At 44.7% G+C, this 20,678-nt stretch overlaps 1 protein-coding gene across 1 annotated transcript in view; it reads left to right on the forward strand.

Annotated features, from left to right (window-relative positions):
- The window catches only part of Sgk1 (serum/glucocorticoid regulated kinase 1), a 110,504-nt gene that overhangs the window by 24,794 nt on the left and 65,032 nt on the right, over positions 1 to 20,678 (forward strand). Inside the window, exon 2 of the mRNA XM_076928105.1 lies at positions 17,305 to 17,517. Within this exon, the coding sequence (XP_076784220.1) occupies positions 17,305 to 17,517 (213 nt within the window). The remainder of the gene's footprint in view (positions 1 to 17,304; positions 17,518 to 20,678) is intronic.

The raw sequence follows: 20,678 nt of genomic DNA on the forward strand, positions 1-20,678 counted from the left end.
TTGTTCTGTTCTGAAACAAGGTTTCATGTTGCCCAGGCTGGCCACAAATTCACTATATTGCTGAGGCTGGCCTTTAATTCCTAATCCTCCTGCCTCTACCTCCTACCTGCTAGGGGTACAGACAGGTCCCATGCAGCTGGACCAATAACAATAGCAATTCTTTAGTGTTCACGACTGCCCCACCAGCAACGGTAAGAGCATTTCTTTAGTACTCATGGCAAGCATGCAGTATTTACGTCTCTGGCTTTCAGTATTATTTTCATTTTTATTCTATTACTGATTAGTGACTTAACTAGACAAAGTATCGACAGGTAAAAATCCACTCCATCCAAGAAATTTTACTTCACATTTCCAAAATATTCTTCTTTATCTTCTCATTAGTTAATACTCTCTGTACTCAGATCATTTGCCCTTAGTTTGTTTGTTTCTTTTTATTTTTTTTAGGTGCTTGTTTTATTTACACTAGATCTTGGCAAATGATTTAAAACACTCCTTTGTCCTCTGGAGCGCATGCTTGTAATCCCAGCCCTTGGGAGGTAGAAACCTAAGGGTCAGGAGTTCAAAGTCATTCTCTGCTGCACATAGAGCTTGAGGCCAGCCTGGGTTATAGAAGTTCCTGTTTTAAAAACAAAAAACGAAGACCCTTGTTACCTTTCGATTCTGAGTGCGTGCTCATGAACAATGAGATTATAGAAGAGAGATTAAATCCCAGATGTGACCAACTGAGGATACCATCAAGATGACAGGGAGTGAACCACACGATGACTTCTAACAATTCCATAGTTACTGTTTACAAGCCACAGGATACTACTGTCATTCCCGCAGACACGTGGAGCAGCTTCAGTTCTGTCTCCTCTTTACTTAGACCAGGGCTAACGTTTGGCTGAGGTTCACCGGCAAGCCCATGCTACTTTCAAAATATTGAAATAATTCCATAATGGGAAGCAAACTGCCACTACCATGTGCCTCTAAGCGCCTGCCCACCACAGATCCAGCTGACCCTGCCGGCCCCAGGGGACACCTCAATGACTCTCCACCATTGAGCCCCCAAAGAGATGACACATGGCACATCAAAAGCCCTAAAACAAACCAAAACTAAAATAAGCAAACAAAAGTTCAAATGACAAGAACAGGGAAAAAAAAAAAGAGAGAGCCAGACCTGGATTACATAGCCAACATCTGTGTTTAATGTCCCTGCTACCGACCCTGTGAAGTCTTTGGAACTGAAAGTGGCTTTCTTCCCACATAATTTCATTCCTGTACCTAGCAACATGGAGGTTTGCATTTTGAAACCCACACTCTAGATCTGAGCACAGTGGAATTCTGCCTCTCACTGTCTCTTATTAGGTACACCTTTATCTCAAGCCTTTCCACTTGATCAAGGATACAGCTGCTGTCATCCCTGGGGGTTCATCTCCATAGTTTAAGCGGTGGACTCGTGCAATCTGAGGGTGAGGAAGATGGAAAGTTGCTGTGAATTCCAGGGCAAGGTTGTGAATATGTCCAGTCCTGTATAATAATATAATGCAATATAATATAATATAATATAATAGTTCAGTGCTAGCCTGGGATACACAGGGAAACTCTGTCTCCAAGTAGCAAACACACACACACACACACACACACACACACACACAGAGAGAGAGAGAGAGAGAGAGAGAGAGAGAGAGAGAGAGAGAGAGAGAGAGGCTGATGAACCAACATGACCAGTGTCAGGCTGTAGAATTTCCTGAACGTTGTGACTTGATGTACACAGTCATCCCAGCTGGCAGGTGTCCCAAGTACTGACCTTGATCCAGTTACAGCTTTGAGAAGAGCCCTTCCAACTTCAGAAAGGAGGACATAGAGGAGGTCTTGCTTTAGCAGGCTGAGTGTGGTAGAGTGTGGCTGGAATCTCAGCACTTGGGAGGCTGAGGCAGTCAGTCTTGAGTTTCAGAATGAGACGTTGTTTTTATTAAGGCAGGGAGGGAGGGGAAGGAGGGGTAATGAGGGAGAGAGCGAGCGAGCATATAACTGTATAGGGTGTGTGTGTGTGTGTGTGTCTGTGTGTGTGTGTGTGTGTGTGTGTGTCTGTGTGTGTTTGTGTTACAGAGTAAGTGCAGGGATTGAAGGAGGTACCAAGATGCTAAAAAACAAAGTACTGAATTTTCCAACAAAGAGCTAAGCAAGTGTTTACATTTTTCTTGCCAGCTTGCCATACAGTGATGAAGCATCTGTTAATACTCACTTCTGTAGCCTCCGTAGCTGACTTACTTCATTCTGTAGTAAAGGATAGGTGATGAGTATTCATGCTCAGGAGCATCCACAAACCATCTCCTGACACATCCTGTCAGTTTCTAACCTATGGAAAGGCTGGTTCCTTCTGGGGCTTAGTAGGGCCATGTAAATGTGCTGTGTTAAATACATACTCAGGGATGATATAGTCACTATATTCATATTCTCTCTCCCTCCTCTCCCTCCCTCTCTCTCTCTCTCTCTCTCCCTCCTCTCCCTCTCTCTCTCCCTCCCTTTCTCCCTCTCTCTCTCCCTCCCTCTCTCCCTCTCTCTCTCCCTCCCTCTCTCCCTCTCTCTCTCTCCCTCTCTCCCTCCCTCTCTCCCTGTCTCCCTCTCGTCTCCCTCCCTCTCTCCCTGTCTCCCTCTCGTCTCCCTCCCTCTCTCCCTGTCTCCCTCCCTCCCTCCCTCTCTCCCTGTCTCCCTCTCTCCCTCTCTCCCTCTCTCCCTCTCTCCCTCTCTCCCTCTCTCCCTCCCTCTCTCCCTCTCTCCCTCCCTCCCCCTCTCCCCCTCTCCCCCTCTCCCCCTCTCCCCCTCTCCCCCTCTCCCCCTCTCCCCCTCTCCCCCTCTCCCCCTCTCCCTCTCCTCCCTCTCCCTCTCTCTCTCCTCTCTCTCTCTCTCTCTCTCTCTCTCTCTCTCTCTCTCTCTCTCTCTCTCTCTCCTGCCCAGCATTGATATCCACTAGCAGAGTGGGCCAGATCTGGAAAAAAGGTCTCTCCTGGGAAATCTTTCTTTGATTCTGGCTCCTTGATTTTATAATTATTACAACTGTTTAGATGACTCTGACTTGAAAGGTCTCTCCTGTTTTTTTTTTTTTTTTTTTTCTCTTTCCATTTACACAGACTCATCTTAACAGTCATAGCCTTCTTTTTTTTTTTTTTTTTTTTTTTGTATTTTTGTTCATTAACTTATTTATGTAACCTCCAGATCACATCTTCCCCTCCCTCTGTCTCCCTTCCCCTCCCTGTCATCTTCTCTCCTCTCTTTCTTCTCTGAAAAGGAGAGGCTTCCCATGGATGTCAACCCACCTTGGCGTATTCACTAGGACTAGGAACATCTTTCCCATCATGAGTAGGCAAGGCAGCCCAGTCGGAGGAAAGGGATCCAAAGGCAGGCAGCAGAGCCAGACATATCCGCTGCTCCTGCTGTTAGGAGTCCCACGTGAAGACCCAGCTACACACCTGTTACATATGTGCAGAGGGCCTAGGTCAGTTCCCAGGCATGCTCCCTGGTTGGCAGTTCAGCCTCTATGGGCCCCCATGGGCTCAGGTTAGTTGATTCTGTAAGTTTTCTTGTGGTGTCCTTGACCTCTCTGGCTCCTTCAATCCTTCCTCCCTCTTCCCCAGGATTCCCCAAGCTCCTCCAGATGTTTGGCTGTGGGTCTCTACATCTGTTCCCATCAGTTGCTGGGTGAAGCCTCTCTAATGACATTAATGCTAGGCTCCTATCTGCAAGTATAACAGAATACCATTAACAGTGTCAGGGTGGGCTTCCTCTCATGGCATGGTCTAAGCTGGGCCAGTCATTGGTTGGCTCTTCCTTCAAATTTCATTCCATCTTTTACCCTTGCACATCTTGTAGACAGGACACATTGTGGATGTAACCCAGTCTGTCTAGTGGAAGTCTTTTCTAGTTATAGGAGATGGTCATTCCATATCCCCCATTACTAGGAGCCTTAGCTAGGGTCACCTTCATAGATTCCTGGCATTTACATTATCCTAGGTTTCTAGCTTGTCCCAGAGATGCCCCACCACCACCACTGATTTCAGTTTACCCTTCTCGCCACTCTCTCTCCATCACCAGGGACACCAAGTAAACCCCTGCCCACCATCTCCCCTGAAAGCACCCCCAACAGCGATAAAGTGCACCCCATATCCCTCTGACTTAATTGCCCTTTAATTAAAGTGCATGCATGGGATGGACATAGGCCTTCTGCACATTTGTAACAGGTGTGCAGCTGGGTCTCCATGTGGGTCTCCTGATAGTGGGAGCAGGGACTGTCTCTGATTCTGTTCTCTGCCTGTGAATCTCTTCCTCCGACTGGACTGTGTTCATTTTCCTTTCGTTTATTTTGTTGTGGGGTTTTGTTTGTTCGGTTTTTTTTTTTTTGTCATTGTTTTTGTTTTGTTTTGTTTTGTTTCATGTTATGTTTTAATCACGTATCCCAGGCTGGCCTCAAAGTCACTACATAGCAAAGGATGACTTTTTTTTCTTTTCATTATCCCCTCCCATAGTCAGTTTCAGCTGTCAACACAACACAGCCCAGAGTTATGTGAGGGAGTCTCAATGGAAGGATTGTCTCCATCAGATTGGCCTGTGAGCATGTCCATGGAGCATCTTCTTGATGGCTAATTGTAGAAAGGCTCAACCCACTGTGTGCAGTGCTTCCCTGGCCATGCTAGTCTGGGCTGTTTAAGAAATACAGCTGTGGTCAGAGTTAGTGCCATCGAACCAGCTCTACACACCCCAGCTAAACCACACACCTCTGTGGCTTGGAGAGGGAGACTTTTAATTTCTGGTCTTCCTGCCCCAGTTTCCAAACGCTGATCTCTCAGACTTGCTCCACCACACCTGATGGACTGTCTGGAGTATTAAAAAGGCATAGGAGGATTGAACCCAGGACCTCGTGCATGCTGGGCAAAAGCTCTACCAACCAACTTATATCCTAAACCCTGACCTTGAACTTCTGATCAGTGTCTCGCTGAGCCTAACAAACCTGTGTAACCATTAAGCACAGAGAATTATCCAACTTCAGAAACTTCCATATCTCTAAATAGCTGTGCCAATCCAAATGCAGGCTGCTGCTGTCTGCCTCCCACTACTGAGCACCACTCTTGGACATAGTAGGTATTCAGTCCCTACTTTTTTTTTTTTTTTTTTTTCCCCTCTTAGTTTTGGCTCTGTTCTTGCTTTCAGGGAACAATTAAACCTCACCATTTCTTCATTTATAAAACATGAAGTGAAGAGAAAAAAAATAGAATACAGAAATAGAAACCATTACCAAGACAGCACAGGGGTAATTTGGAGAAAGCTGTTTCTGTCTAAAACTGAAACAGAGTGTGCATGCAGTTTGTATACGAGGATGCCATAGACAAGCAGAGCCAGCCGGGCCGCACCTAGCCCTCTGTGTGCCGATCTTCCCCTGCTCACCTCTCCCCATTTAATTAAGCAATGTACACAGTTCTAACAGTAAAACATTCATTCGACCTTCAGCTTTGCAACTGAAATGGCTTTTCTGTCAACTCTCATGAAGATGGTGAGATGATTTTCATAATCTTTTGGATTTTTATTTATTTATTTATTTAAAGTAAGCTTAATGGGGGAATTTCAGAGTTGTGGAAGTGTGTGGTGGAAGAGTCAGGCAGGGAGAAGATTTCAGGGTAGAGCAAATGTCCTTTGATCATGCATTTGTTCAATAAATTTGGACTGAGTGCCATATGCCTCAGACACAGGAGGATCAAAGTCATATGAGCAGTGCTCCAGTGAATAGTCTCAAATCTATGACATGGCCGGAGGATCTACAAGGACTTGCCTACTCTATGACCTCCATCCTATGCGTAACTACACTGAAAACATTACAGAAGCATCAAGTGTCTTGCTCAAGGCTGTTGCAAAGCTAGAGCTACAGTCTGATTCTCTTTTAATTCTGACTTTGCATGAATGGTGTTTAACCCACATGGATGTCTGTATACTGTGTGTGTGTGTGTGTGTGTGTGTGTGTGTGTGTGTGTGTGTATTCACCTAGTACTGCAATCTTCCAAAGAGGGTGTGGGATCCCCTAGGAGTGGAATTATAGATGATTCAGAGATGCCATGTGGGTGCTGTGAATTAAATATAGATCTTCTGAAAGAGCAGAACAGGCTCTGAACCATGGCATCTCCAGCCACTAAAATTCAGTTCTCTTAATTCAGTTCATCATTGTAGAAAGTCTTTTGTTGTTGTTATTTTATTTTATTTTATTTTACCTATATCTGGCTGTGGTTGTTTCATGGTTTTTGGTGTGTTTGGTTTGGTTTTAGCTTTTTTGGTTATTATTTGCTCAATTTTCTGACAGGATTTCTCTGTGTAGCCATGGATATCCTGGAACTCACTCTGTAGACCAGGCTTGTCTTGAATTCAGAGATCCAACTTACCTACTGCTAGGATTTAAACATCTGTGCTACATACCCAGCTCAATGTTTCCTTGTCATTTTGAGACAAGCTCTCAGTCCAGCCTTGAAAGTTGAAGCTAGGCTTGAACTTCTGATCCTCCTGTCTCTGCCCCTCAAGTGCTAGGATTACAGGTAAGTACCACCATGGATGATTTATGTGGTACTGGAGATCCCAAGTGGGACATGCTAAGCAAGCATTCTACCACCTAAACTACAGTCCCCACACAGACACACTTGATTTTTTTAAACCTGCCTTTGGATGTCTATGTCAAGGGAAGCCTAAAGAAAAGCCTGAAGCTCTATCCATAGACAAGGCTCATTCCTAAGTCTCAACAGGGCCTGCTCAAATTCCTGCAGAACACAGTACAAAACCAGCTGTGGTGAGTAGCTCAGTGTTTCAGTGTTCCAGCCTCATTGCCAACGTGGCCCCCTACCTCTGTCTTCTAGTTCAAGCACACCTCCAAGGCCAGCCATGCCTGGATAACGCCCTGGATAAAGCATGCCTTTATCCTCCAAATCCCCTGCCATCCTCTGCCAGAGTTAGAGACAGAGTTAAGCTCTGGTCAGACGATGACTCTCTTGCCTTGTGAGTGACTCAACAAGAAGGAAGATAGGAAGCAGGCTTGGAAGAAGGCACATAGAAGGAGCTTTGTAAACATCCTGCCAGTGAGAGGCAGCGGTGGGGCCATCCTCTCAGAATTCACCCACTCAAAAGGGAGCTAGACAAGGAACAATGGGTCTGTGGTTTTTCCATTTGAACAAGTAAACCCTCAAATCAGTCACATGTTGATGAGAAGCTAGATGGTTGGATGATTGTCCTAGTGTATGACTGAGTTCCACTTCTAGCAGGGTTTGATGGAAGATCAAAGGACATGGGGAAGGGTTGGGTAAACACTGGGAGTTTATAACCTAAGCATCCTTGGTGTTACAGTAAGTATTATCTGTAAACTCTACTTTAGGTCATTTAGTTTCCAAATAAAAGACACACAACCATTATATTTATAATAAGACTTACAGCATTAGGGCTGGGTAGATATCAACCCTCTGTGCTAGTTTGTCTACTTCCCTGTCAGTAACCTGAAACCTCACTTGCTGTATTCTGCCTAAGCCCCTCCTACTCCAGCAGGCTGGTCCTCATGGCCTTGTACTCATGATCCATCTCCCCAAGGTACCTTTCCTTGTGGTCTCTGCCTCAGACCCCAAACCAGGGAACCAACCCCCCCTACCCGCCGCCATCACCTCTCTTCTGCCCAGCTACAGGCTGCAGACATCTTTATTAACCAATAGTTTTAAATTAAAGAGCAATGTTTATATAACAAAAGCTGGCATATTTGAGAATTCACTCATCTTGAGACAACTAGACCTTGTAATACAGAATTTAGCATTACAATACATACCAACAGACCAATCCTCTACAGCTTGGCATTCTGAACTATGATATCCAAGTTTTACCACTGACATGGGTGTTTCTGTTCCTGTAACATCTGTTAGTGAGTCATGACATCAATTCAGCAGACTGCAATCAACATTTTAGCAGAGGGACTTGAGTAGGGAATGCCAATGAATTTCATACTAAAAACAAAGGGAAGAAAGAAGTCACTTGGCATGGTAGGCAGCAAGTGTTTCGGTTACAAATGCATGGACTTTCTTACAGGGCATCATTTCTGATAAAATGGGTCTGAGAAACTGAGCAGATGGCTTGGTGGGTAAAGTGGTTGCCACACAAGCAAGAGAACCTGAGTTCAGATCCTCTGTATGCACTTAAAGCTGAACACAGTCAAGCACAACTCACAGGCCAGCCATTCCTGAGTAGACAATAGTGAACAAGAAATTCTGTCTCAAATAAGGCAGAAGGTGGGGACCAACAGGAGACATTGCCCTTTGACCTCTACACGTGCACCATGTCACGAATGTGCACAACACATACAAGAGTTGAAACAAATGGGAAAATTAGCACCGCCCTCACCAGCAAGACCCCCTGTCGCATTTGGATGGGTGTTATGGTTCTAGAAAGCAGAATGGCTTAAGCTGCCATGTCCATCTTGTTTTAAGAAGCAAGAAGAATTGGGGGGCAGAGGCAGGCGGATTTCTGAGTTCGAGGCCAGCCTGGTCTACAGAGTGAGTTCCAGGATAGCCAGGGCTACACAGAGAAACCCTGTCAAAAAAAAAAAAGAAGGAGGAGGAAGAGGAAGAAGAGGAGGGGGAGGGGGTGGGGGGAAGGGAAGGGGAAGGGGAAGGAGAAGGGGAAGGAGAAGGAGGAGGAAGAGGAGGAGGAAGAGGAGGAAGAAGAGGGGAAGGGGAAGGGGAAGGAGAAGGGGAGGAGAAGGAGGAGGAGGAGGAAGAGGAGGAAGAGGAGGGGAAGAGGAAGGAGGGGGGAGGAGAAGGAGGAGGAGGAGGAAGAAGAGGAGGAGGAAGAGGAGGAAGAGGAGGGGAAGGAAAAGGGGAGGAGAAGGAGGAGGAGGAAGAGGAGAAAGAAGAGGGGAAGGGGAAGGAGAAGGGGAGGAGAAGGGGGAGGGGGAGGGGAGGAGAAGGAGGAGGAGGAAGAGGAGGAAGAAGAGGGGAAGGGGAAGGAGAGGAGAAGGAGGAGGAGGAGGAGGAGGAGGAGGAGGAGGAGGAGGAGAAGGAGAAGGAGAAGGAGAAGGAGAAGAAGAAGAAGAAGAAGAAGAAGAAGAAGAAGAAGAAGAAGAAGAAGAAGAAGAAGAAGAAGAAGCAAGAAGAGGAAGAAGAAGCAGCAAAAAGAGGAAGAAGAAGCAAGAAGAAACAGAATACCAAAATGAGAGAAGTGCCTGGGTGCCTGGATGGGAAAGGGCAGAGACTTGAGAGACAATTGATAGCTTTGATGACCAACCTGCACTGCCTTCCATCCTGTGGCTCTTGTTCAGGCCTTATCTCTTTTCTAGCTTTTCTGACTCAGATGCTCACATTCTCCCGAAGCCTGTGCCATATCAATAGTTATTTAATGACCCGGTTCTCCTGCTGCAGACATTTCAGAGATACCTAGTTGCCTCAGGACTCACTCTTCCTATCTCTCCTTAAAAAACAGTCGGCAGGAGAGACAGCTTGGCAGGTACAGGCACTTATAGCCAAGGCTGACAGCCTGAGTTTAATTTCCCAGGACCCACACCATAGGAAACAACCAACTACTCCAACCTCCACATAGCCTGCCACGACAGGACCACATCCACACACATCGGCAAAATAAATGAACGTAACATAAAAATTAAGAAAATTAAGTTTTGACTTTCCTTTCATGGACTTGTCTTTCGAATGTCCTATATAGATCCCATCTCCTGACCCCTGTCCTGGAAATACAGGCCCTGGAAATGAAATGGAAATGTCCTTTCTTTTTTCATCTTGGTTTACCTAGCCTTAAAGATTTACTTTAATGGTCATTGACTTTAAGAAGCCTTTGCCGGGCGGTGGTGGCGCACGCCTTTAATCCCAGCACTTGGGAGGCAGAGGCAGGCGGATTTCTGAGTTCGAGGCCAGCCTAGTCTACAGAGTGAGCTCCAGGACAGCCAGGGCTACACAGAGAAACCCTGTCTTGAAAAACCAAAAAAAAAAAAAAAAAAAAAAGCCTTCCCTGGTTTCTCCCAACTGGGCTGAGATACCTACTATCATTTATCCCATGATACAGTATAAAACTCTCATGGAATAAAGCTATAATCTTAGCAGTGAGTACCAACCACTGACCGTGTTCACTGGGGCAAAGTGCTGGGCTGACATGATCTTCTCCTTCGACCCTGTGACAGCCCCAAGATGAGTTTCTTAGTCTTATGAAGGTGGGAGACAAGTTCTGGGTGTGGCTTTAAGCTTTTCCGACTAAGAGACTCTTCTGGAGTACATTTGTTAAATGTTTGCTGCATAAGGAAACACCGGCTCCTCTCAGTCCCCTCTGAAATGCAGCCAGAATCCTCTTTTAAAGGTCACACATGTTTCTTTCTGTCCTTGTCTCGGGACAGCTGCATGACAGTCACTGGCTTTTACTGAAATGTCCCCCCTCCCCTTTAAAAAGTTGCTGTTTGTTTTGTTGTGGGTTTTTGTTTCAGGGGTCCATGTACCCCAGGCTAGCCCGAACATTCTTGTGTAGCAATGACTGTTTTGAGCTCCTTATCCTTTGGCTTCAGCCCCCTTAGTGCTGGGACGAGCAAAGATACCAAGTCAAGTTCTGCTGAATTCTTTAAATGCTACACAAGAAAGAGAAAGATGCTCCCAATTTAAAATGGCCAGACTTTAAATTTTCGTGTTTACTCCGATACCAAAATGATGTGCACTAGTATGAGAGAGTTTTCGGTAAGGAAATGAAGACTGTTTTTCTGTGAAACTTGGCTAAAAATTTAAAAAAGTTATGGTGGTGGTAGGACAGGGATGCTGGAACAAGGTGGAGTTTGTGGTGTAAAGGGTCTGTGTTTTAGCTTGTTAGCTTTTAGAGATATGCAAAAACAACACATTTAATATGTTTAGAGTTAATAGCCTAGAGGAAGAAAGAGGTTAAAAATACTGGAAGAGGAATTTCTTGGAGGGATAGGAGAGGAAGTTCTGAAAGCTTGTGGATTACTGAGAAGGAGCCTAGGTTGTTGCTCAGAGATTAGCACAGCGTCTCTTTTCTTCTTGAGTCTTCTTTTCTAATTCCCAAAGCAAATAGCACATGCTGACCCTTATGGACTGTAGGCACAGTAATTTCCTTTTCTTTCTTTTCTTTTCCCCCTCCACCTTCTCCCCCCTTTCTCTTCTTCATTTCCTCTGCCCAAGACAGGTTAATTCAAAAGAAAGGATCGGTCCTACAATTTTAAGAAATAATAAGAACTTTTATCTCCATTTCAAAACCCTCATATTAATGAGTCCCTGAGCTCCGCCTACCACTGATGGGGGAGGGGTGATATCTTAGTGGAGTCAGAAAGGGACCTTAAATTACTGAGCTTGGCATTCAAGGCTAAGACTGTGTGTGACACTCACAACACACTGTAGTGATTCTGAGGGTGGTGCTTCTTGTGAGCTACAACATGGAGGGTGGTACAGAGATGTGTCCCTCTCCTTCCATCTGCTCTTTTCCTTCTAGACCCTCTCCAGCCATCCCCCAGACCAGGCCTGGAGAAATCTAAGGTTAGACCTTGGGAATCTAGAACAGGATGCATGGGAAGGACTGGGAAATCCCAAAGGCATGGACAGCTGGGGAATTCCAGAGGCCACTCAGTCTTCTCAGGATGCCTGTTCAGAGCAGGTACTGCTGGCTATATAAGGGATGGAACTAAATGCAGCCTGTATCTTATCTTGATAGGGGATCTTAGCAAAGCTTGTGGACATCTATAAACTAGCATAATTTTCATTGAAAACAATAGTCCACTTACGATCTTATTTATAAGCCCATATTGCTTATTCCTTAAGAGAGGCCAAGCAGTGAATCTCATCCTTATGGTGCACAGACACAGAAGAAATAGAAAAAGCAAGTCACATGGTTTTACATAAGCAATGATGATCTTCAGAGAAAAAAAAGGTGTATGATTAACAGCTATCACTGAGGTAAGGAGATTAAGTTCATATCACTGAATTGTCAGAGTAAACTCAAAAGTCTCCTAAGGAGACCTGAGAGACAGCATATATTCCCGGTAATCTGACTGCCATCCGGTACCCAGTCTGCAGGTAAATTCTTGGGGGTTGGGGGGGAGGGGAAAGTGTCTTCCTTTTACAATTGCCTGAATATTTTCACTAGAAAACTGGTTTATATCAGGATTAAAAGGCTTTTATAAGTGTTTTTATTGTTTTTTATTCTTTGCTTTGTTTTGTTGTTGGGGATTTAGGAATTTGATTAGGTTTTTGTTTGTTTAATACAAGCTCTTGCTGGCTCCCCAGGCTGGCCTGGCACTCATAATAATAGCCCAGGGCAGCCCTACCCTCCTTCCAGTCCTCCTGCCTTAACCTCTAAAGGGCTGGGATCCCAGGCACTCCCCAACTTGGGAGAATTGAAAGTTACCATAGCAGTATATAGACAGTAGGTTTTCCTCAATAAAACGGAGCCTCTCTGAAATCACAGTTGTTTCTACCTCTGGTTCCCTCGGCTTTTGAGGAAGAGGCAGTTCTTCCCGAAATCCGGAGACAGGATCCACCGCCTGGGATCACACAGAAGTGCCGACGAGCTATCAATTTTCTGCATCAGTTGATAATATCATTATCAACTAAGCCATTTTATATGAAGAGTAATATCTGTTTACTATTACATAATAGGAAAAAGAACCACAAGTGGAAAATCCCTAAAAGCAGGCCAATCTTCTTAATCGTGTCTGGCAACTCTGCGAGGGGACTGTGGCTTCTGGATAGCTTTTTTTTTTTTTCTCCCTTCAAATAAACTAATAAAAACCAAGGCAGACTAGATTTAGCAAAGAATAATGTTTAGTGTTTTACCTAGGCACTGCCCAGAATTCTAGTTACGGTCTGAAGCTTTAACTCCAGGCTCCAGAGATAGCTGCCTTCTAAATCCGGTTCAATTTGGAACTAGACTCCCCCAATCCCCCAGTGAAGGAACTCTTGCTTTGTTTTAGATGGACTCCACCTCCGGTCTGGTCTACGTTTGTTTACAATGCTCTTCACAACTGTTGTGGAGCCCTGAATAAAATGAGGCCCAGGTGGCCACACAGCCAGGGCTGCTTCTGTATCAGGCCATTCACATCTCTAAGACACGCAGCTGCCTCCAGCTCAGAGCCATTGTGGCTGGTCTCTGAGGGTTACCAAAGCGACTCACAACCCTCCCTACACCCAAGCGATTCAGCTCCAGCCGCCCCAAGGAGCACAAGGGGCGGGCTGCTGCTTGAATTCCCTAAGGGCCTGAGGGAAGCTCTCTGCTCAGCAGTTTTAGAGGGCACCTTGCCCAGGCTGTAGGGCTGGAGAGGGAGCTTGTGCACGTATTCACATCTCACAACCCAGCCACTCTCTAGGGATTTCTGAGGCTAGAGTAAATACCATAAACCCTGTCCTTAATTAAGGCCCCATAAAAACCATTGTGAAGCTAAAAAGCTAGTGAAAATCGTCAGAGAACGTACTAAAACCAGAGTGAACGCTAAACGAAGAAAAAGCATTCAACCATCTCCATTCCTGCTAGAAAATGTCGCTTTTGTGATGTTTTTCTCTGAAACTCCTGAACAAATAGATTACTTCCTTCCCTGGCTACTCTTTCTGCAGAGAGGCGACCATATTCTCATTAAGATCTGGAATGGCTTGATTTGTCAAGAGTGCCTTGGCGTCCGGGACCCATCCTCACTGAGCCCACAGCAGACTGACTTAAAACAAGACACGTCTGCTCTTGGCACATGCGCAAATCGCAGATTTCGCTTAGCTTCAGAGAAAGACGTGCAGTGGATTCAAAAAACCAATGCTGGGCAAATGGAGGACACTTCCCAAGTAAATCTGCAAAAGCCATCGAGGACACATACTTCTCAAATAAATCCGCAAAAACCATTGCCTTCTTTTGCTTCCCTGGAAGCTGTGGTTGCCTTTCCATGTCCAGTTACTGTGTTTGGGGCCTGGCTTCCTCCCCTGAGATGTAGACCTGGGGATGAGCCCACTCATGGGACATCTTATAGCCACAATTCTGCCTTTACTGCCCAGTGATTTCCTTAGGTTGGTGGAAATAGGGACCTTCAGCCCCCGCAGAGCCCACTCACAACCCCTGCTTCACATTCTGCCTTACATACCAAACTTCATGTGTTTCACAGGAGAAATAATATGTCCTTCTAATCAATAAACGTACACCTCAAGTTATAATTGAGCATCCATAGAGGCAAAGGGAGATTTACACTTTCAGAACCTGAGAATAATTGTAGTCAGGCCCTGTGACTTGTGAATAAAATGGAAGATGGATCTGTTCGCATTTTTTTTCCTTGTCCCTGCAAAGCTAAATCGACTTAGTAAAAGAGATGGGAAGAAAGCCAGAGGAAAAAGATTCATTTCACATTCAAGTTTGGAAATAAAGCAGGAACCATTACCAGCTTCAAGCTCAAAGCCCTCTGAAGAAGAAGAATAAAAAAATATTTTCCGCTGGGCAGTGGTGGCACATGCCTTTAATCCCAGCACTTGGGAGGCAGAGGCAGGGGGATTTCAGAGTTCGAGGCTAGCCTGGTCTACAGAGTGAGTTCCAGGACATCCAGGGCTATACAGAGAAACCCTGTCTCGAAAAACCAAAAAAAAAAAAAAAAAAAAAAATTCCATCTGAAATAAAACTTAGTTATTTCTAGATTGATCAGAAACACATTTGGAAGGCTGGGGACACAGCTAAATGGTAGGGCATTTGCCTAGCATTCAAAGGGCCACAGAGTCAATCCAGCCTCTACTACGGCCTAAGACGCCAACATGAAAACATAATTGAGACTAGATCAAGAATAGAGATTCTGTTCTGGTCTCAGAACCTTAGGTTTTAGACCTCCACTCATGATGCAGACAAACTTCTTTTATAATGCTAGGAACCAAACCTTACACAGGAAGGTAAGCACTCCCCACTTAGCTGTACCCTAAGCCTTAAATAAACATTTCTATTTCTCTCTGTGTGTGCATGTATGGTGTGTTTGGGTGTGCCTTGTGAGTGAGTGTGCCTTGTGTGTGAGTATGCTTTGTGAGTATGGGCACATCTGTGACAAAGCATCCCTGTTAGAGGACATCTTTGGTATCAGATCCTCTTCACGCTGCTTATGACACAGCTTCTTCTTGTTCTTTGTGGCTGCTTAGTGCAGGCCAGCTTCTGGAGATCCTCTGTCCTGCAGTCTCAGCTTGCTGAAACCCCTAGGGTCACACACATGCCAGCCACCAGCTTTCCCTGAGATCTGGGGGCTCACAATCCTCAATAGCCACTTTCCCACCCACAACGAATGCCTTGAACACAGCTACTACGATGCTTATAGTGCCCGCCATACGAGAAGTACTCATGGAAACAACCCATCTTTTCAACATCACAATTCAAAATCGTATTTATTTATTTTGTGGTTAAAAAAAAAAAAAAACGCTTTTGAGACATGATTTTTTTGTTTCATTTTTGTTTCTCTAGACAGGGTTTCTCTGTGTAGCCCTGGCTGTCCTGGAACTCACTCTGTAGACCAGGCTGGCCTTGAACTCAGAAATCTGCCTGCCTTTGCCTCCCAAGTGCTGGGACTAAAGGTTGTGCACCACCACAGCCCAGCTTGAGACTTGAATTTATGAAGTCAAGGTTGCCCTTATTAAACTTCTGATCCTCCTGCCTCCCAAGTACTGAGATTATAGGCATGAATAACTGCTAAGACTCCAAAAATGATAGTTTGTACAGATGTCGAAAAGAACACAGGGCTGGGGGTACAGCTTAGTGATGGAACATTAGTCTAGGAAGGGTCATGGGTTGCTTCCCCACCAGCCACTCAAGGAGCAGAGCAGGGAGCTTGGGGAGAGGCATGAGAAGGACAGGAGGGGAAGGCAAAAGGGGGAAAGTAGGGACAAAAACCAGTGACAGAGAGAAAAGAGAGAGGGGGGCACTAGAGTTTTCAGTCAGGTATGGTGGTGTCAGATACACTACAATCCTGGTCCTTGGACAACTAAAGCAAGAAGGTCACAAGTTTGAGGACACCTTGGGTTATATAGAAAGATCTCTCAGGGGCATGAGAAAGGAAGAGAAGGGGAGGAGAAGGGGGCGGGGAGGAGAACAGACACATCAATAAGGAAAATAAAGAAAATTTAACAACACAAATGTAAACACATAGAGAAATAATGGTTTTAATTGCTTAAGAGCCTTATAAATGATAAAATTATTCCCTAAGAAAAGAAAGCACAGCCCAGAGCAGCAATTATGATGCAACGTAACATTTATAAAAAATAAATGATAAAAGAGAGTGTGTTGTGAAAGGAGGGAAAAAAACCACCCATGACTCTACCAGGGAGTACAGCTGTGTCTATTGTAGTCGAAACTTTGTACTGATGGCATTCACTGTTACAGACTTTTGACAGAGGAACACTGAGGTAGGCTTCCAAGTAGCCCAGCCTTGAACTGCCTGTAAAGCAAAGGCTGACCTTGAACTTGTTCTTCCCAGTTGTAAAATTCCAAAGTGAGCCTATGCCTGGTCTCATCCTCCTCCCAGCTATTGAGACATTGTAGCTCAGGCTGGCCTTAAAGGGTTCCACCTGCCTCAGGCCCCCAAGTGGAGGGACTGCACATCCAGCTCAAATGTTACTTACCCATACTGGCCTGGAACATACTCAGTAGCTCAAACTGGCTCTGAACTTTTTGTATTCCTGCCTCAGTTTCTCAAGTAGCAAGGATAGCAGGGATGAGCCAGGCTACAATTCAGGTGCATCCCAGTCTACAACTTCACGGGGGGGGGGGGGGGGGGGGGGATGATGAGATTTTATAATAGTGAAAAATATAAATATATACTTATTCTTCTCTTTTCCAAGTGCTGGAGTTAACAGTGTGCATCATCATGCCCAGTAAACTTAAGGTGTTAGAGGTTTGTTTTTCTTTCTTCCTCTTCCCCCCCCCCCCCCCCCCCCCCGGCTTTTTGAGACAGGGTTTCTTCTATATAGCTCTTGGCTGTCCTGGAACTCACTCTGTAGACCAGGCTGGCCTCGAACTCAGAAATCCGCCTGCCTCTGCCTCCCAAGTGCTGGGATTAAAGGCGTGCGCTACCACTGCCTGGCAATTAATTTTAATGTTAATAAAAATAGAAACATTCTCAGACTGAGGCCCTAGCTTGGTAGTGTTGTGTTTGCTTAGCCTGCACGAGGTCCTGCGTTCAATTCCCCGTGCTACAAATAATAACAATAGGGGACAATGAAAATGTTGTAATTGTTACTCTGTCTCATCAAATCTCCCAGCAGCGTGCTGTAAACAACAACCTTAGCAAATGCCTCTCTCTACTCTCTCCTGTACTCTCAGGTACGAAGATGGATCAAGAGCCCCATGGTCAGCATGGACAAGCATCAGAGCCCCAACCTGAAGTACACTGGTCCTGCCGGGGTGCATCTTCCTCCCGGGGAGTCAGACTTTGAGTCTGCTCTGTGTCAATCATGTCTTGGTGACCACGCCTTCCAAAGGGGGATGCTCTCTCCAGAGGAGTCCTGTTCCTGGGAGATCCAACCTGAGTGTGAAGTAAGTTCTTTATTTTGCTGAGTGCCCGTTCTTCTGGAAGGATCTTTTTCTTGTGTTCGTGCCAGAGGTGCCAATTTAAAAAAAAAAAAATGTATATTTATAATGCTTTTAAGGAGGAAATAGGTTTTGTTAGACTTTTTATTTCCTTAGCCTTTTTTCTTTTCTTCTTTTTCCTTTTTCTCTTCCTTTTCTTGACTAGGTTCTCAATATGTAATGTTGGTTTGGTCTAGAACTTACTGGCCTCAAATTTACAGTTTTTCTTCCTCTGCCTCATGGATAAGATTAAAGGTCTGCACCACACACCTGTTGTGCTTTCCTCCTTAAAAATTATACTTTTTATTGTGTGTGCAAGTGTGCACATGTACATGTATGTGTGTTTGTGTGTATATACCCACATGTGTGCATACTTGCGTGTGTGTGTGTGTGTGTATGTATGTATGTACTTGCATATGTACCTTGATACACATATGGAAGTCAGAGGGTGACTTACATAGGTATCACTCTCCACTATGTGGGTCCTGAGGACTCAGGTCAATGGGCTTGGTTCAAAGGGTCTTAACCCACAAAGCCATTTCACCGACCTCCTGCTGTATTATCTAATTAAAAAAATCAAGCTTTAATGCAGTTTGGGGCTTGTAGAAGTATTATGCAGAAGGTACAAAGATTTTCTGTAATTTACATTTCCCTTCCTGTACATAGCCTCATTATCCATATCCCTCAGTGGATAGACAAATCATCATTACTCAGCATTGTAGTTTATGTTGGGATTAATTTGTCCTTGCTGATGGGTTGAGACAGGGACTTATTATGTATCCTAGGTTGGCATTAAGTTCCTCATCCTCCTTTCTCAGCCTTCTGACAGGACGGTTAGGATCATACCCAGGTGCCACCATACCCGGCTTTAGTTCATCCTTGGTGCTTTGGCAACTGTGTAATAGTGTGCAGTCAGGGGCACGTGCCATCCTGTGGAATAGCATTACTATAGTAAACGATGCCCTGTTCATCACTTATTTAAAGATGGAGGATAGAGTAAAGATATATTTTTTAACTTGTAATTTAATTAGGCTTATATATTTTATAAAACATTACATAAAATCTATATGTTACTTTCATTGTCTTTTTTGTTCATTTGTTTTGTTTGTTTGTTTGTTTGTTTGTTTTTGAGACAGGGTTTCTCTTTGTGTAGCCCTGGCTGTCCTAGAACTCAGGTTATCAGTCAGGCTGGCCTTGAACCCACAGTGCTGGGATTAAAGTTTTGTGCCAACTCGGCCCTTCGATTAGACTGTTTTTTACTGTCAATACAATGATAATGAGCCCTGTGGTGGTAGTACACGTGTTTAATCCCAGCCCTTGGGAGGCAGAAGTAGGTCAGGGCCAGGCTGATCTATAGAGCTAGTTCCAGGGTGGCCAGTGCTACACAAAGAGAAGTCCTGTCTAATGGTAATGATAATAGTAATAATAAATAATAATAATAAACCAGTCTAAAAACTCCACCATTATTATTATAAAGTACAACAATTGCAGATCTTCCAGTATGTGGATTCAAGCCAGTGCACCACCAGAGGGTTACTTCAGCAATCACATTCACTCTCTTTTGAAGATGATAAGCATTTCCCAGAGATAAAGGATGTTTAAAGATTGAAAACATGGATCCTCAGTTCTTGACCCTGGGACATCATGCAGTGTCTTCATGGAGAAGTCATCCAGGGCACTTATGAGAAGAAATCAGAAGACAAATCATGTATGAACCACTCCACAGTCTGTAAGGTTCCATGCAAAGGACAATGGTTGTAAGTGCTGGTCTTCGTTGGGTTATGAACTGGCTAGTAATAGGAATCAGGATCTGACTCAACCCAGGACTGGCCACAAAAAGCTGATTTTTTTTTTCTGATACTGAATGTTTTTGGTTTTACCATCACAGTCTGTGGGCTGCTGAAGCAGTTCTGTCCACAGAGAAAGCTGTCATTGGATGACACAAGAAATAACAGGCCTGGCTATGTTCTGACAGACTTCAATTTCCAAAAATCTCATCCAGTCCACTGGCTAGGGTTTGTAGGTTCCTAGACTTGGAAGCAGTTTAGCAGTTCATCAGAGTGTGAAGAGAGGGTGCTACATATCCTACGGAGCAAAGGCCTCTAAGTATTTGATTCAGAACCTGCTATCTATCCACGTGACTGATGGAGCTAGAGACAGATTAACTTCCACATCAGAGGCAACAGTAAACTAAGACTGGAAGGAACTTATGCCAACACTGTGCTCCGTCTTTCCACTCTGCCTGGGAATGAAGGTGCATCAGTCTCAAATTTACAGTACACCAGCTACTTCTCAGGAGGTCTTGCTGGCTTTTTCTTAAGGTCACTACCAACCAAGAAGATACCTTTAAAAATTAAAACAGAGTTATAGCTGGGCAGTGGTGGCACACGCCTTTAATACCGGCACTGGGGAGGCAGAGGCCGAGGATTTCTGAGTTCGAGGTCAGCCTGGGCTATACAAAGAAACCCTGTCTCAAAAAGCAAAAAACAAAACAAAACAAAACAAAAAGAGTTATAGTTTGTACCTCTTTAGAGATAAAATAGAGAATCAGTTCCTTGAAAACACAACTTTGCCCTTTATAATTTTTCGCCATATTTCTTATTCATTCATTGTATGTGATGTGTGTGTATGTCTGTATGTGCATACATTCCACCAAGCATATGTGGAGGTCAGAGGATAGGACAACCTAGTGGTTATTTCTTCCCTTCCACCATGTGGATTCTAGGGATCACATGCAGGTCATCCATCAGCTCTTGCCTGATGAGCCATCTTGCCTGCCCAACCCTGCTTCTTTCAAAGGGAAGCTGTGTTGCAGGAAGATAAAACCTTTGAAGGTTGCAGTGAAGAAGGTGATGCTTGTCAACAAGTCATTCTCCTGCCATCTCCTGTGTGGACTATCCTAAGGGGATCATTAATTTACTTGCTCAGCACTCACCTGTAAAAACTAAAGTAGTACATGCTTGCCTTTGAACTTCTTTCCAGAGCTGGCGTGGAACTCACAGATCGCCGCCTGCCTCTGCCTGCTTGGTACTGACACATTAAAAAAGGCCTGCATCACCACACCCAACTGGGATAAGATTTAAAAAAAAAGATTCTTTTGCAAATGTAAATTTATCTGTGCAAACTTT

The sequence above is a fragment of the Arvicanthis niloticus genome, chromosome 30, assembly GCF_011762505.2.
Source record: "Arvicanthis niloticus isolate mArvNil1 chromosome 30, mArvNil1.pat.X, whole genome shotgun sequence".
Lineage (NCBI taxonomy): Eukaryota > Metazoa > Chordata > Mammalia > Rodentia > Muridae > Arvicanthis > Arvicanthis niloticus.